The sequence below is a fragment of the Porites lutea genome, chromosome 3 (genome assembly GCF_958299795.1).
Source record: "Porites lutea chromosome 3, jaPorLute2.1, whole genome shotgun sequence".
Taxonomy (NCBI): domain Eukaryota; kingdom Metazoa; phylum Cnidaria; class Anthozoa; order Scleractinia; family Poritidae; genus Porites; species Porites lutea.
Window position 1 is genome coordinate 1,847,353 of NC_133203.1, and position 17,464 is coordinate 1,864,816.

The following is a 17,464-nucleotide window of genomic DNA, read 5'->3' on the forward strand; positions in this document are numbered from 1 at the left end:
ATAATACGAAAACCCGAAACACGAAAGCTTCGGCTACTTTGGTCACTGTGCACATATCAACAAACTTGTATATTATATTTATTTTTCATTATTTGTTAACCTACTGATTCTGTAAGCCATCTTATACTGTATCAACTTGAATAGTGCAAAATAAACTTGAACCTTTAAGACAATCATTAAACATAAATTTCGTTTGTTTTTTCTTTATGAACTATTAATAGGTTTCTGCAGTTCTCGTAAGCAACCAACCCCTATTGTTTTACCATGCAGTCACTTGCGAGAGCTCATTCTCGTAAAGGACCAGCTCTAGTTACAACCACTACTTTGAATTTCTGAGGTGGTTGCTTGCGAGAGCTTCAACTGTATATGAAAAATATGGCTTTGGCTTTAATGCCCCAACTCTTTGAGTTTAGAATTAGTAAGTTGTACAACAAGAGCCCCAAAAGATAAGAAGTAGTAAACCTTTATTACAATGATTTACCTATTTAGTTCAACGCAATGTCTGTAATAATTATTTTCTTCACTTCTACCAATATTTTCTCTGAAAATATAACAAATTTTTTAACAAACGAGACAGGTGACAGAGTTTTAAAATATAAGATTAAAATACCAGTATCAAACAGAACTGGTGTAATAAATTTCGTATTTGGGGAAGCATCCTTTATGAAAACATCCTTCCAAAGCTACAATGTATTGTCTCGTAACAACAGACGAGAAATCCAGGGTCAGGGTTTCTTTTAAAAATTCCTTAATTTCTTTATACTTTTAAGACGTTCAAGACTCAACATTTTAAAAAAAATTTTACGTGGTGGGCATCCTATGTTTCACAGTTTGACACTTTGTGGGCTCTAAATAATAATTATTAAAGCAAAGCCTTGAAAGAGTTGTCTGGAGCAAGAAGATGTATTTAACATAGAACTTTCACACAGGACACCCAACTTAAAAGTAAAGTGGAATCCCAACAGACCTATTTAGCCTGCTGGTTTTGTTTTCCTAATGTATGTCACATGATGTTCTCAAGCAAATTCACCCTAGAGACTGATCTCGACCAATTTCAACGGCTGAAAGAGAGCTTACCACCTGATAAAATTGCTCTGGAAAAGAAAGATGCAGGACGTATTTTGAGGGGGCAGTCAATGACCTTGGTGGTTTGTTGTCTTGTTGTTCCACTTTACTTAAAATGCATAGATATTTTTTCAAAACATGTCAAAAAAAAACACAAACAAATATAAAAATGGATAGTTATTGAATGATTTACATTTATTATTTTGTTTTCTATTTGAAAACAATATTCACTTCAGTAAAATTTCTTAAAACTGTACATGCACTAAAAGGCACGATTTGCCCACATGGGTCCAATATTTGGATGAACTGAAATTTAAAATTCAACAGCGAGATTTTAAGAAGACTAAAATTGGTTAAATAACAATATCTTTGTTTCAAATTAAAGGAATACTTGTTGAATACAATCAGTTAGCTTTAGTCATAAACGCTTTGAGCATTGGCTTTAGAAAAGTTTAAATTCATGACCCAGTAGTTCAGAAGATGGATAATGATATCCATCAGATAAATCACAGAAGATAACATTGGTTCCTACTATTTATCCACTGGATGATTCACATACCGCTATCCAACCTTTGAACAACCAGGCTATTTTTGAAAATGTTCACGCCTCAAGTGCTCGCCACTTCCTTGCCCTAACCCAAGCACAATTTCTCCCTTGCAGCCAGGGAATGAATCATAGAAGAACCAGAGAGGGAGATCGGATTTGAGCACATAAGAAGCACTCTACTGCTGCTACAGGTCATGCATGGTTTCACCGTGACCAACCAAACGAATCATGACGAAGATCAAATTGACCTGATGTATGTACCCTAGTCATCTTGAACAAAATAGTACTAGGACTTAGGGCAAGGAGATAGGAAAGAGCAAACTTATTAAAATTGTGACTACTATCTATGACAAGATTTATTAACCAGGCTGCAGGTGTTCAAAAGCTGGATGGTGCTATCCACCAGATAAATCACTTTCCAATGGATAAGTATTAGGGATTTGCCAATTGCATTATCCACTGGACAGGAATTTATCCAGTGGATAGAGTTATCTACCTTTTGAACAACTGGAGGCCTGTAAGAGTGATTTGATCATGGCTAGCTTTCAAACAGGACATCTTGACAAGAAATAAGGCTTTCTATTACCAGTCTTTGACACTTCATTTCGGTTAGAACATTGAGCGAGTCAGACTCCGGTGCCCTCATTAGTGTTGGTCCAAAGACAATTGAGAGGTTTTCCTCATTCATCATGTTTTCACTTTTACGTTTTGCAACTCTGTTAACAAGTAAAATAAATTAATAGTTATTTCTAGTGAACCGTCCATTTACGCAATTAATACAGAGCTTTCATTCACAAATTTGTAATTTGGAGCATGTCCATTAATACTACTGTTAGCTTACCTGTATAGATGACCCAAAAGATACTTAAGTGTTTCGTAATGGGAGGGTGGAAGTTCTAGAAGAGCTTTTGAGAGTGCTTCTACCTTTTCATATTTACTGGAAATTTCTGAAACAAAAAGATACTTGATGAGTAGACCCCAAGCAAGGCACAAGTGCATGTAACTTCCACGTTTAGGGGACTTAGCTATTTCCAAGAGCCAAGGTGAATACAAATGCCTCTTTCTTTCTCTGCCTAAAATGGATCAAGGTGCAAATTTCGGTGGTGTCCACCATCTACAGAGACTTGACTGTACCAGTGATTTTGTTACCTCTGTGTCCTGTGGCCCTGACGCATAAAAATTCTCAAAGATACAAAATAATTTGTGGTATGCGTCCCAAAGGATGTAAAGATCAATTGACCGATCTGACCATGTTTTTGTAGAATATTCTGTTTGTGTGATTTCTGTGGCTGTTTTTGTGGCTGTTGTTTAACAGTGCATATTTCTTTCAGTCTTTGTTGTTCTTGACAATAGAAGGAGTGTATTTTTATTTCAATAAACTGTAATACAGAGTTTTGGAGCGAACTGTCTTTAGATTAACAGTGTGGTGACTCAGGGACTCATGTTTTTGAACTGAGACTAGGGACTCATGATTTTTCACGAACAAAATCACTGCTGCACTAAAACTTTTGAATTACATGACAGAATCTTTCTCACCAACTTGACTGTACTTACTTCCTGCATCTATAAATTTGTTGTACAGTTCAAATGTGATGACTGGAATCGGAAGCATGCGAAAATACTGCTTCAAGGTGCCACAAATAATGTTTATGTCGTCATACGCACTCAGGTCCACAATCTCTCCATCTGAGAAAAAACAACAAAAAAATGCGGATCAATTATATTTAGAATAGGGTTTGTTCAACCTGAAACAAGCTCCCCAACTTGAATTTGCTCTTGATGACAGTCTTTTGTTTCTGTTTTTCTTGCCGCATCCAAATTATAAGGAAAATAAATTATGTTTCAGTTGAAGGAACTTGATGAGGGAGAATGAAAAATCATTTTTTAAACACAGCTATGAGAATGTGTTAATAAAATTGTATAGATTATGCCAAGTTTTCCTTTAATTTCGCTTTCGCAAAATAATAATTTTAGGACAAAAAGCAGAAATTTTGTCATTCTTAAATAACAATGAATCTTAACTTCTTTCAGTATTATGCAGATCTTTAATTCAAAATGCTAGTCTTGATTAGCAAAATAATTGGCTGTTATATCGGTAATGGTTGGGATAACTTACAGTTTTAAACACGATCACTTGTACTTTACCTTTGTCAAAAGAATTCTTCAGTGATTCAATATCATCAGCAAATCCTGAAATCCTGTAAATTCCCTCACTGTCTAAACCTGTTAAGTTGAAAATTAGGAAAAAATGATAATTTAACGAAGATTTATAATTACCAATGAAATCTTTACTGTTCCAAATGGGCATTCAGGCTAACCCTTAGGTGATATCCTCGGTGATACGATTCATATGAAACCTCTTTGGTACTAGTTAACTTTTGCAAACTGTTACTTTAATTTTAGTTTTTCACCACAATTTTTTTACACAAAGAATTGCTTTGTCTACCATTGGGGATGAATGTGTTAAAAAAGACAAGCAAAAAGGTGTATTGACCAATCACAAGCACTTAGAGCATATTACTTTTAAAACTGAGAGTTAGGGCAGCTAAAAAAGAAACATCATATTAAGTGCTACACATACGCAAAGGCTAAATCAAACCTCTGCTCTCCACCTCTTTGACACAGGCTTCCACAACAAATGGCCTCTTGGTGTTGTGTAGCTTGACAAGTGTTGTCAGGTCAACACCAAACACTGCGATAAAGACAGACAATTTATTAATCACTAACTTCTGAACTTAGTTGGCTGATGTACGAGAACATTTGTCGAGGAGTGGCCAGTCATCAGTTCAAACCTGGCTCCAGGCTATTAGGGTTTCCACAAAATACTTTATAATTCAAGAACATGCTGCTGTGATTAATACCTCGTCTCAGTTTTGTCTTTGGGTGGTTATGTTAATCTGTTGGCTCTTCTCCTCCCATCTCTTCATCAATTTTATTTAAGAGGAATCCAAAACAACAGATACTGCCATAATTTTGAAAAGAGTAAGGCACACAGACACAAGTGGGATCGTTTCCAATTTCTTTTTTCATTGGGTTAAATTTCTGTTCTTTATCGCAAATAAGCTCGGAACCTTATCTACACCCACGCAAGAGTAAGTTAAGCTATATTTGTATTCTATTGAATCAGTAAACAACAAAATACTTTACTAGTTGAAACCAGCGTCTATATCAGGGTCTATATTAATGAAAGTGTAGTATATGTTAAGGCAAAAACCGTTACTTGCTCTATAAATTCTTGGTACACTTGTTCACTTAGTCAGGTTTCGTACAGATTTTTGGATCCATAGTTCAAGACTCTTTGCAGGCTTCCTTCTAAAACAATAATTTATTTTTCCAGACTTAACTTTACCAAATAGGTGATCAACAGCTTTAGACCTTGAAAAACACAGGAACCAAGCTTTTTTCATGATGCACTGCTATGGTACAGTGACCACAGGGCTCAAAATAATTTCTGGAGAGTCGCTGGACATGATGATGAGCCTAATTCATTTTAGCTTGGTCACATATCCTTTCTGGCTGGTCAAATTTATGAGATAAATAACTCCTAAAACAAGGGCCTATGAACCAAAACTGGCATTATATATTTCCAAAAATTTTAAAAGTCATTGCTTGACTGATAAAAGTGAAAATATTGTTAATTTTGTGACCAGAAGTGTGTGAACCCCAATGTCTGTTTCAATGTGCGGACTGTAAACAACAGTTGTAGTTGCATTTTACTCAGGATTTAAGATCAAAAATCTACAATACACAGCAACCTGCTACACACTGATTGAACAGCATAGAAATTTTAATTTATTTCATTTTTAATACAATCGAATGCGACCGGTCAACATGACTGGCAAGATGAAAGGTTGCCTGGTCAACTCCCCAATCAGTCTAGACATTGTCTGTTGACCAGCCATTATTTTGAGCCCTGGACCATGCCAAAATAATATGAGTTCTCAAAGTTCTCAGTTTGTGACTGAATATTAAAATTACCTCTTCTGATATATTTCTTGTCAGGTTGACAGTTGGGTGGGATGACAGAACTGCACTGTTTATGTGCATTAAATCCACAATCTATAACAAAATACAATAGTTAAGATAAAAAAACAGTTGAACCTTGATTATCTGCACTTAGGTGATCCAGTGAAAACAATCTAAAAGAACAACGGTCTAGGTAATCGAAAAATAAATTATTAATACAACAGATGTCATCCTTGATACTACTTCAGCGCTCCAAGCTGCGACCATTTTGGTCGCCATGGCGAGTGAAAAAAAAAATTGACGACTGAATTATCGGCGAAAGTCGCCATTTGGCGACCAAAGGATATAAGCTCAAAAGAATAAAGTTGACTTCACGTTTTATCGCTTTTTAACTGAATCATCGTTAAATTAAAGAAATATTACCAAGCTTTTCTTCTGTGTAAATTCAATGATGAATCTGTTCCTCTTGCATGGCAAGACATGTGTACAGTTCTGGCATAAGGATCTGCGTATCGCAGCTTCGAATTCATTGAGCGGCCATTTTGAAAACTCAGGTGGTAGCTCCCTCATGTAAGTAGCATGAAGTGTCTTGCGTTAATGAAACGACAATTTTTGGCGACCGAAATTTTCCATTGGCGACCATTTTAAAAATGAAGGTCGCCAAAAGGCGACATTGAAAAAATGAGCTTGGAGCGCTGTACTTTCATAAATTTTATCCAAGATTGTCCAGCAACACAGGCTACCACGTTTGTATATATTCATCATCTGTGGTATCTTAATTAGTGGAAGATGAGTTCTAGGCTATATTCTGCTCACGAACAAAATTATATAAAATTTATATAATTAATTTAATGTGCAGCAGTTGGTGTATTGCATTTCTGTGGTGTGTAATACTAACCTTGGCACTTGACTCCTTGCATAATTAGTCCCCATAAAAAGTTTCGACAATGGTCGCACCAGTGCGGTCCTCGGAAAGTGTTCATCTAGTAGATTTAATAACGGAACAGAGTCAAAACTGTATGGAAACTAATCACTTACAACCTAAACACAATGCACTTACAATTTGTACTGGCAAACAGTTCCTACAATGGAGACTGCTACCATGATAGCCAAGCAATACAGCTATGAGCTGCAGGGTGCCCCAAAACCTATGTCCGATCATCTGGGACAGGTAGAAACTTAGTTCGGACATGTAAACCTTTGACATGACTTATCCGTGGAACAAGCACATTTTTTAATCAGAAAAAATACGGAAACAGTTGAAAATTGACTTCAAATTACAGTAGAATTAAAATTTATCTTATTAGTCATAAAAGCAAGCCTCATGCTGGATGAAATAAGGTTAAATATACCTGTCCGATTATGTTCAGCACTCATATGATTACAGACCAAATTGGACTCCACTCAGTCCTGTTACCATTATTAACCCTTTAAGCCCCAATATCCACATACAAATTCTCCAAACTGATCTCTATATATTTCCTTAAAGAATGAGTTGAGAGAATTTGATAAAAGATCAAAGCATTTTCTCTTGGTGATCATTTTACTAATTCTCATAACTTAATCTCTTGACAATGTATGGATGTTGTTAGGAGAAAATTAATGTTGGTCACTATTGGGACTTACAGGGTTAATTGCCAAAATGACTTCAGTGGTTACCCCTAGTATTTCTGCACTTACCTTGAAGTTGTGACTTTTCTTATATGCTGAAGGTTTCACACTCTGTCGCTTGCCAACGTTAAATTTTTGATCTCCCTAAAAGCAAAAGCAAAAATGGTTATTACACGTTCGTATTTTGAATGAGTTTTTTTAGCTCTTTGACGAAACGTGTTAAAATAAATGATTGATTGATTGATTGATTAAGAGTGCAACTAAAGTAAAAAAAAAATAAGTAGGCTTCACTGGAGAGCAAGATGCTGCATTGAATCTGATGGTAAAGTTACTAATATTAATTACACTGTGAAGAGGTAACAAGCTTTACTTGCTTGTTGGTAAACTGCAAATTAACAAAGATGCCTTAATCTACTAACTGCTAACTTTTTGGTGAGGGGAAGGGGGTGACAAAAGTTTTCTGTACTGAGAGTGCCAAGATTTCTCAAAGAGGACCTGAAAACATCTGATCTCATCACAGCATTTCTGAACATGTACTAAAGATTTTAAAAAATATATTCTGAGGTTGTCAAACCTAGTGCTTTCCCTTATAAAATCACATGGAACTTTCTTTTCATGTCTAAGTTCCAGTTTTGACTTTATAATATATTTTTCATGATCGTCAGGTGCGAGACTCCCACTATAAGAAGGGGAGTAGGTAACATTGTACCATAATCACACTGTAACAGTCTCCAAAGACGTTCTTCTAACCATTAGATATTCAGGGTGGAAGGAGAGTCAGTTTTACAGCTTTTCAGGGAAGCTTTAAAAGAATCAAATTTAACTAACCCTAAAAAATTTTTGACAAACAGAATTGATTACAGTTCTTCTGCAATTTGAACTCCCCCTGAAAACTTCACTTGCCCAGATTATCAGACACAACATTCATTACATGCTGGTATTAGAAGGCACTTTAGTTGACTCTTGGATTTTTTCTGTATGGTATAATGTTTGAAAATGCCACCTAATCTTTAACCTGTTTTATTGAGTGGTGGAAGTTCAACTTGTTTAGTATCTTCGACCTACATTTAAAACTTGAACAGAGAATTGATCTCAAAAAACACTAAAGATCAAGATGCAAGAGACTATTAACTTCAACTGAGCATCACTATACCTACAACTGGAATGCTAGTCAGAACTTAAACGTCACATCACAATACAGATTATGATAATACAAACAAGCAAAGATGATGTTGAGTTACGCTACTTTCAACAGAAAAGACAAAAATATTATTATTCTTTCTGATCCTAACATTAGTAAAATCACATTACCACAACTGGCCAGAAGGTTGAACAGAACATCATGGCGCAGTCCATGAAAGCACCTTCCCAACAATAATTTTTGTTGGTGAACATGTAGCTCTTAAAAAAACTGGTACAAAGAATGTTATACAAAATTTTCAGCTAAGAGAACGTTTAAAGGCTATGTTCAAAGCTACGATAAGAAATTTCAAAAGCAAAATAATTCTTTCATAGATTAATAATTCACGAGTATATCTTATTCATAGCTGAATAAAAAGAAAAGTAATGCGGATTATAATAAATTGACTTACACCAAATAAAACACCACATAATCAAATATTTAACATTACTGAAGGTATTTTTGGACACAGCGTGGGAACTGAGGTTTTATCACACTGTCTCTCCCACTTTTTCGGTTCTCAAACACACATTTTCCAACAGTGTATAAAAATTATTTTCTCAGAAAACTTACAGAAGGGTATGTTTGATTAAGCATGTTATCTTAAGGAGAAATTAGATGCTTGTTCAGGGGTTTCAATAAAAATTGAAGTAGCCAGCAGGTTTGAAAAAAGGTAACCGACTGTATTGAAAAGAGGCTTTTACTCCCGTTCTTCTAGAGGAGTCTGGGGGCAAGCACCCCTTGAAAATTTAAGAATTTCAATACTCTAAAATGCGATTTCGAGCATTCTGGGCAGTAAATTGAATACAAAGGATAATTCTGTTTCGATCAATTTTGACAAGTAATGTACAGTAAGTCCCAAACTTTTCTTACATTTTTTAAATCTGAAGCAAAAGGTCTGTCTAGGTCCAGCAAATTGAATTTTATTATATGTTTTGACAGAATCATGTTTTTAAAGTCTGCAAAAAATTCACGTCAGAGCACAATCAACAAAATAAACTTGTGAAATAAAAAAACCACCAAATGTGAAGAAATCGCGAAGGAGATGCAGCTGCAGCAACTTTTTGTATGGACCAGTCATTTTTGTAATGTTTGGCTAGCAGGAAATCCAAACAACCTGGATATTTGTCTACATCTGAAAAAGAATTGACTAAAAGGAAAAAATCCACTATTTAAAAAATAATCCCTCAAATACACTTTACTTGTATGTAACCCAGTAATTTTAAGGGTGAGTAGATTACATAGTTACCAAATTAAGCAAAGAAATTTTACTAAATTTAGTACAGCAATCACTGTCAGTTTAAGGTGGCTGAACACAGTTTTGGCAGTTTCTGAGTATAGGTCATTTGCCAAATTGTGGCAGGAGAAAGGTTGCAGCTCACAAGCTGAAACTTAGCAAATGAAAAATATACTGATGAAAGAGTTTGACTGACAGGTAAAATTTGACGTTTTCGTAGTTTCCATGGCAACGTGAACGGTTAAATACAACCTTAAAATTTCACCGTTACTCAGTTTACATAAAATTCTCTCATTAGATTTTCCCATAAACTCGCACACAGCTTACTATAATTAATCACTACCATTTGAAACTTATTTGACCAAATTTTAACAGAGGGGTTTTTAGATAATCAATAATATAATTCTACCGTAATTATTAAATGTGTCACAAAATTCGTCTGTTCAACTTCCATTTTAAAGTTCTCATCATTTAAAATACGATAAAAGTAAAAATTTTGCCAAATATCACAAAATTTTATAGAGTAGATTTTGAGAAATCCTCGTCTGTGTACCAATGCTTTTTTCGCCGCCATGTTTGTTTGTCTAATTTAAAACACGCGCTACTGCTGACCGCCCGCAAAACTGTGTTCAGCCACCTTAATGTGACTGAAAACAAGATTGAAAGACAATCAAGACATCAATCACAATTCATCAACCTTTTTGTTAAAAAGGAAAGCTAAAGAACTTACAGTAATTATCATTACCGTACTGTTTTACAGCATGTCAGTTCTATTTTTGTACTTTACAAATAAACTACAGTAATAGCTAGGTTCTATGTTCAGAATACGAATGTAGCGCTGTACACAGTAAACAATGTAAATAAGGTAATCTGACAAAACTGCATCCACTAGCTATAAATTAGATTTTTTGAAGAGCATTTAATTGAAATCAGTTGGTCCTATGGTTAAATACATACATTTATAGGTTTCAGTTTCAATTTATTGATTTTATAGCTATAAACCAAGGTTAAATAAACCAAGTAATAATTTCAATAATAAACACAAAAACAAAAACTTTTTTAGCACTTTATAACCTGTAGAACTTGCACATTCATGACTGTATAACTGTCCAGTATTTTGTATATACAAAGCAGGAAATACAATTTCAATAATAAAATTGTTCTTCAATTCCTTCATAACTTAACAAAAAAAAAGAGTTGAGAAATGATTTAAGTTCAAGGTAGATATCTTGAAAATTTCTACTCTTAAACACATTTGTGGAATAATTTACATATTCTTGGAACACATGTTAGATAAAGCCCTTATCTTCAAACAAAAAGAAGGAATCACAGTACTCTATTACTGCTAAAATGACCTGTTTGAAGCTACTGAGATTCAGTTACAGACCTCTAACAATTTCAGGATAAAAAATCATCCATGTAGACATACAATGCACAAAATCATGATTTTTTTGTTTCACTTTTAGATGAATAGTGACATTTGTTTGCATATGTGATGATAAAGCTGAGTTTAAGCCAAACATAGGAATTTCAAAATATCAAAGAAACTCAACTTTGGCATGATTTATCCTAAAAGCAAATACGGTGTACACATATCTAAAATGATGGGCAAATATTTGAGACTGATTGCCAGATCTGCCATAGTTAACTCTTAATAAGCATGGAGGATATAATGAACATAGTAAACATGGAAAGTAATAGATGACAAAGGCTTGGCTAATTTTAGTTGTTGAAAATACCTGATCTTTTCCCATAGCATCTGGTTGATCTAAAGGTTCTTTCTCCTTGGTTTCATCCGTGTCCAAATTCTTTTCTTCTCCCGCCTTCACTGCTGGACTTATCATCATGGTGTCAACATAGTCCTTTGCGTACATATCAATGTACATTATGATGAGTCCATCTGCAACAAGATCTTGTATGGTTTGAAATCGTTTTTCCCCTGAAATGTGAGAAAGAAAGCTGGCTGTGATTTGCATTAACAGGGAAGACACCTGTGTATTTCACTTTTGTAGAAGCTAAAACAATATCAAGACAAGCATGGCTTTTATGTAGAAAGCTGACACATGCTGTGCAAGCCTTCTTTGTACACAAATGCAAAATAAAAACCAGCACCCTGAGGGGAACTATGAACAAAAGCTTTAGTTTTTTACTGCTTCTTTTTCCTTCAGAGTTTATCTTAAAGGGTCAAAATTGAATTAAAAGAGAACTCATACACTGAAGCAGGCAGTTCAGCGAAATATCATTGATGGTACAAGCAAAACTTCAAGAATTTTAAAGAAAGGGGTATTAGAAATACCTATTCTCATTACATAAAATTATCTAGACATCGCATGTAAAAATAGTGTTTAAAATTACACACTATTGTGTGGTGCAAATTAGTCAAATGATGTGCTGATGATTAAGATATGAATATAACAATCCTTCCTTAAGTTTTATACCCATGAAGAGGGCCGAAACATCTTTAAAAATTTACAGTGTTATAGTGCATGTCTGAAGATTCCAAATAATGGAAAAATAATAGTCAGAGAGGGTGGGAAATATAGGTCTCATGGATGAAACAACTCTTGCTAAGCAATATTTCTGTTTCATTAATTTTTAATAGTTGACAGTTTGTACAAAAACAAAGGTTTGCCGAGATGTGATTGGGTATTACTTGTTAACTTGTTAACAAATTTATTCATCTAATGTTCCAAATGAGTTGGGAATTACAAATTTTGTTGTTGATAAAGGATGTGTTATATTGCATTATTCTGAATATGAATTTGAAGTGATGCAGCATTTTGGAGCGTAAAAAAGTTTTTATGTACTATTATGAAAGTGGAAAAAGAAAAATAACCAATCTTGAAAAAACCTTTAAAGAGATCTATTTAAGTTCTACATGTGCTATTTTCTATGCCTTCAGCAAATGAAAAACATTTGATTTCTACACTGTACATATAATCATCATCACTATATTGAGCTAGTCCTTTTTTTCAAATCAAAGGACTCAGGTACTGTAATTACGTTCACTTTTCTAACATTATTTCAAGCTCTAATCTTCAATTTCACTAAGCTATAATAGGCTTGAAGGGGTCATTCACAATGAAAGGCTCGACTTAGACATGATTGTACCATCTACATTCTGTGTGACTATTTCAGTTTCTACAATCACACTATAAGTTTCACACAAAGGGTCACATTCAAGAACTTCCCTTACAATTCTTAAAATAGCACCTGCAAGGGAAGTCTCACAACCGCTTTTATCGTGATGATAAAAGACAAGACACACTTTTTTGTTCATCTGCCTAATTCTAGTTCTGTTAACAAGCATTAAAGACAGATAATTTAGAGGCTAAGACACATTTGCAAACATACCACTTACCAACATAATGCATTCCATCATAATATAATCTAAAGTTTTTGGAAACACCACCAAATCTTCAAAAAAGAAAGACAGCAACAATGGTTAAAGGTTAGCTTGAGAATTCAATTTTTGTTCCCTTATTACACAAGAAACTAAGAGAAAAGGAGTGCTGGGTCTTGATCTGTAGTTTGTCTTTGTAACATCCCACAGCGTTCCTGTTGCAGTTTATCTTTTTAACTCAGGTAATTTTCATTTTTCCTTTGTTTCAATTTTATAAGCATACATGTTCGTTACCATGCACCCAAACACAAAAGAAAGACACCAATTACCTGAGATAAAAAATTAACTGCAACATACACAAATATGCCTCCACATTGGAAATTCGGTTATATTATACAGCTTTACCTCATTGTCAAAGTGTAACTTCCTGGTGATCTTTGACTTTCTCTAACAAGATAACAGCCATCAGCCTCCGAAACCAGTTCATCAGCTTCTTCACGTGAAATACAACCATGAAATCTGCCAAAAGAAATAATAAAATTCACTTTTTTATTACCACAAATCAAAATTCAAAATATTTACATTACCTTGTTGCAAATAACAGTTTTACATAATTTGGACAAAGTCTGAATAAAAATATTTCCGAAGTCAGACAGGATGACCAGACAGACTATTGCTTTAAAGCTGAAGATCTGTATACATAAAATAAAATAACAACCCCATGCAACATATATGTATGACAAATTTTCTGGTCTATCTAACTAAGAGTGTACTACTTGGTCATAATTATGTCCTCTAGAAAAAAAGGAATAATTTATCAATTAAAGGTCTGTTAAAATAGGCAAGAAGAAATGTACCATAAAGGTAACAGTATTAGGTTTCATTTATATTACATACATCACAGAATTTCATCCATTTCAGAGGCATTTGTCAGATGACATTTACTGCCTTAAATGGTTTGCCTCCTTCCGATTGTAATTTTTTTACCATGTAAAGGTATGTTCATTGTGATTATTTGTTAATGATTATTTTAATGTTGTGCCTGTAAATTGCTAGAGCAACTAGGTGTATTTGGAATGTAAAAGGAAGCATTTTTGCTTGAAAAATTTACCTTGAAATGCATGGAGAATATTAGCATTGCGAGTAACAGTGTTGACAGGGCTACTGTTAACTCTTTATTAATTGTGGACACTCTCCGTAATGGTGAGAGTTTCTTTCACTCAAATAATGTTGGGGGTTTAGCTGATTTCCATATCATTGGGATGTCTGTAACATTGAGGTGACTGGAAAGTGAGAGTTGACTACACAAGGAATTTACAGTGCAGACACTCAAACCAGGACACTTGGAAGACGACTGTCCAATTATAACATCTTCTGAAATCAAAAGATTCTCAAGTTCTTTTGCAAATGGACCAATGACATTCATAAATCTGAGGGCTGTTTCCTGAAAGGTCAGGTAACTTCAAACAGTTTTAAAGTTTTCAACAGTTGCATAGTTGAGCCCTGAAATTTATTTGGTCCATTAGCAAAAAAACTATAGAATCTTCTTTTTTCAGAAAATGTTGTACTTGGACAATCTTCTTCCAAGTGTCTGGTTTGACTTTCTGCACTTTTAAGATAATCCAACTATTATACTTACTCTTTTCCATAGTGGGCAGGTTTATTTGGTATCTGTACATTACAGAACAAAGAAAGTTTTAAACAACTACAGTATAACTTCCTAAATTGCTTGGAGCAACTAACTCTAGTCATACTATACTCCAGCTATAAGAAAAAAAATTACCTATAAGGCAAAATACATTTTTAATAAAAGAAACTACTTGGTCTCATTTTTTCTGCTTTCTCAACACAGCTATGAATTTATGCTTAAAAAAATAAAATAAAAAATTTTTGCATGTGTTATCCATGTAAAATTGATAATGGCCCTTATGCTTGACTTTGTCAGATGAGTAAATTTCTACAACAAGCCTCGTTTGTAAGCAAAATTCTTCACATTTGCATTCTTTGTGCATAAGCATTCTTTTCACTTCTACTGCCTTGAGGATTCATTTTAATATGCAAAACCTCGTAACTTTAAATTTTAAACCAAGGCTTGGTTGAGAAATTTGCTCCTCTGACATAAACATGCGTAAGGGTTATCAATTTTAATGGTTAGCATAACAAATTAAAGAGCAGAAATTTATTCTCACAACAAAGAAAATAGGATTAACTTCCTAAATGCTAATAAGTGATGTCACCTATAAGTATGTGTATTTTTTTTACCATAACTTAAAATCTTTAAAAAGGAAATGCTTTTTTCTCTCTCTTCTCTTTTTAACCTTTTCTTGCCCATGACTAAAAAACAGTTTCATAGTACAAAAATTGGCCGCAGTTAGATAATCTAATCATCAATAAAACCTAATTAAGATGAATTATAAGGAACTATTGGTCGGAAAGATAATCCCCAATTTAATTTTACTGAAACACCACACTTTCAGATTCTTTGTTTCATCGAAATATCGCCAAATTAAAAAGAGCATTTTATGAGACCAATAAGCCGATTTCCCTCACAACGGTTATAATTTTGTTTTAACATCTCTATGTTTAAAGAATCTTTATTCAACCTATTGCATTCAATTACGACAGGTGTATATTGAAATTTAAAATGTGCTCTCTCATTAACAAGAACATGCAAGTTTGTATAAATTAGATAGAAAACAAAACATTCCTACCTCCTTGGGACAAACGATTCTCCTTGCTTTTGGTGCTTTCTGCTGTAGCCTGTAGACTATCAAAAAAGTTAAAACTAAGCTTTTACACTGTTAATTTTAAAGTCACTGTGACGATCGAGGGCAACGCCAGTGAAAGAATGAAAATGACAACTTACGATATGACTTCCAATGCGGCTGTTCAATTGTGTCGTAAAAACGACCTTCTGTTGATTCTGAAAGAGTTTCAGATAGGAAAATCTCGTTAATGTAATATCAGTAAACAAAGACTGAATTTTTGTTTGCGAATCCTATATCGGAGGAAGTTCAGGAAACAACAATATTTAGTGATCAGATGATCACATCGAGGTGAAACTTGGGCGCACTTCTTTGGCTTATCGTTACGGTGCGTTTAAACACTCAGACAGGCGTATTATTGACGAATTGACGAAAGGATTACTCTTTCAGAACTACATCATCTAAAAGCTGCTTATAAACGGATACAGAGCATGGGATTTATCTGTGAACACGGTGGGATTATTTCGATTCGTACTGGCGCCAAAATTTGCTGAGTAAACACAGTAGCCCGCAGCCAACCTTTTCGAATCTAGGTCTTTTTAAAACAGTTGATTACCTTCTGTCATTTTCTTCTTGAACAGCAAGCTTTCAGCTTTCACTACAGGGGTCGCAAAGTCTTTCAGATCAGAAGTAACTCAAAACATTCGCATCATCGCGATCAAAGAGAGATGTTTTTAGCCTGAAAAAGCCACCTATAGTTCGATGAAGAAAATAGTCATTGCAATGCATCAGGCCAAACCGATCGGAGAGAAAAGAAGTTCAACGTGCTTTCTTGTATATCAGGCTTACCAGATAAACCGTGAAATCATCATAGAAGCTTGGCGATCAACATAAATGGGGCCAGCTGATTCCAAGATGCTACATTTGTATTCGCCTTGCCCATCTTTTTGAGCCATCTGTTCTGCAATGGCTGGTCAGCAGAATCAATCATCTAGGAATTGTGGGTACATCTTTACACAGCCATACCAAGCTTAGTCCATGATACACAGGCACCCTGAGCTAAGCAGATTAGGCTATGGATGTGTCTGGAAAGCATGGAAGAGTAGCTTACTAGCCTGAAAAGACTTGAGGCATTCGAAAAACAGTCCTGGTAGTGAACGGTAGGGGAGGGGAGGTGGGGGGTCATAAACAAACTTTCAAACCGAAATGTTGGGCAAATTTGTGGATTTTTGTTTTGTTTTATTCTTTCGTTTACTTGTTCATCGCCTTGCCGTAAGGATCAGTTTTCCGTTTTATATTTTATAAAAAATGTTACCGTACTGATCCAGGTCTACAATAATCTCGTACCCAGATCTCACTCTGTTTTCACTTGGCCGTGGGAGATCTGGGTACGAGATTAGGTCTACAACAGGGATCCGGCACTACTCAACGGTTTTTCGCTATGGACTTGCTGGCAATGCTGCTTCAATTTTCCCGCCTCTACTGTTTGTCGCGCGCTGTTTCTAGCAAGATGAGAGGCGAAGGAACTTTTCATGAAAGCACTGTTAAATGAGAAAAGTCGTCGGAAGTAGTGGGCGAAAGAGAGAACGGGCGCGCGCGAGGGAGACACGCGAGGGGCCCACTACTTCCAAGCGCCTGCTACGCAGGCTAGCTACCGACAGAACCAGGAAAACTGGTCTGGGGGTCCCGAACTCCCAAATAAAGGAACCCATCTGGGCTTGACTCGTAAGGTCCAGTCGTCACTATTTGGATCGCACTTAAAGGACGGAACACGAGCAGCGTGATTGAAGCTAAAGCGCGCGATAGGTGA

At 35.1% G+C, this 17,464-nt stretch overlaps 1 protein-coding gene across 1 annotated transcript; it reads right to left on the minus strand.

Annotated features, from left to right (window-relative positions):
- Positions 1–352: 352 nt before the first annotated feature.
- Positions 353–16,631, minus strand: LOC140930167 (N-chimaerin-like). The gene is made up of 16 exons (XM_073379832.1): positions 16,504–16,631; positions 16,271–16,406; positions 15,816–15,872; positions 15,661–15,716; positions 14,589–14,620; positions 13,355–13,468; positions 12,968–13,023; positions 11,346–11,545; positions 7,259–7,333; positions 6,477–6,561; positions 5,591–5,671; positions 4,212–4,304; positions 3,758–3,835; positions 3,167–3,298; positions 2,454–2,559; positions 353–2,328 (listed from the first exon to the last, which is right to left on the minus strand). Exons 2-16 carry the CDS (start codon positions 16,278–16,280, stop codon positions 2,151–2,153), a joined length of 1,353 nt encoding a protein of 450 aa, XP_073235933.1. The 5' UTR covers positions 16,281–16,406; positions 16,504–16,631; the 3' UTR covers positions 353–2,150.
- Between the last annotated feature and the right edge of the window lie 833 nt (positions 16,632–17,464).

Excerpts from the sequence above, each read along its gene's own strand:
- LOC140930167 (XM_073379832.1), bottom strand. Across the intron at positions 11,546-12,967 it reads TGATGGAATGCATTATGTTG|GGGAAAAACGATTTCAAACC; the intron begins GTAAGTGGTATG and ends CTCACATTTCAG. Across the intron at positions 7,334-11,345 it reads ATGCTATGGGAAAAGATCAG|GGAGATCAAAAATTTAACGT; the intron begins GTATTTTCAACA and ends TTTTGCTTTTAG.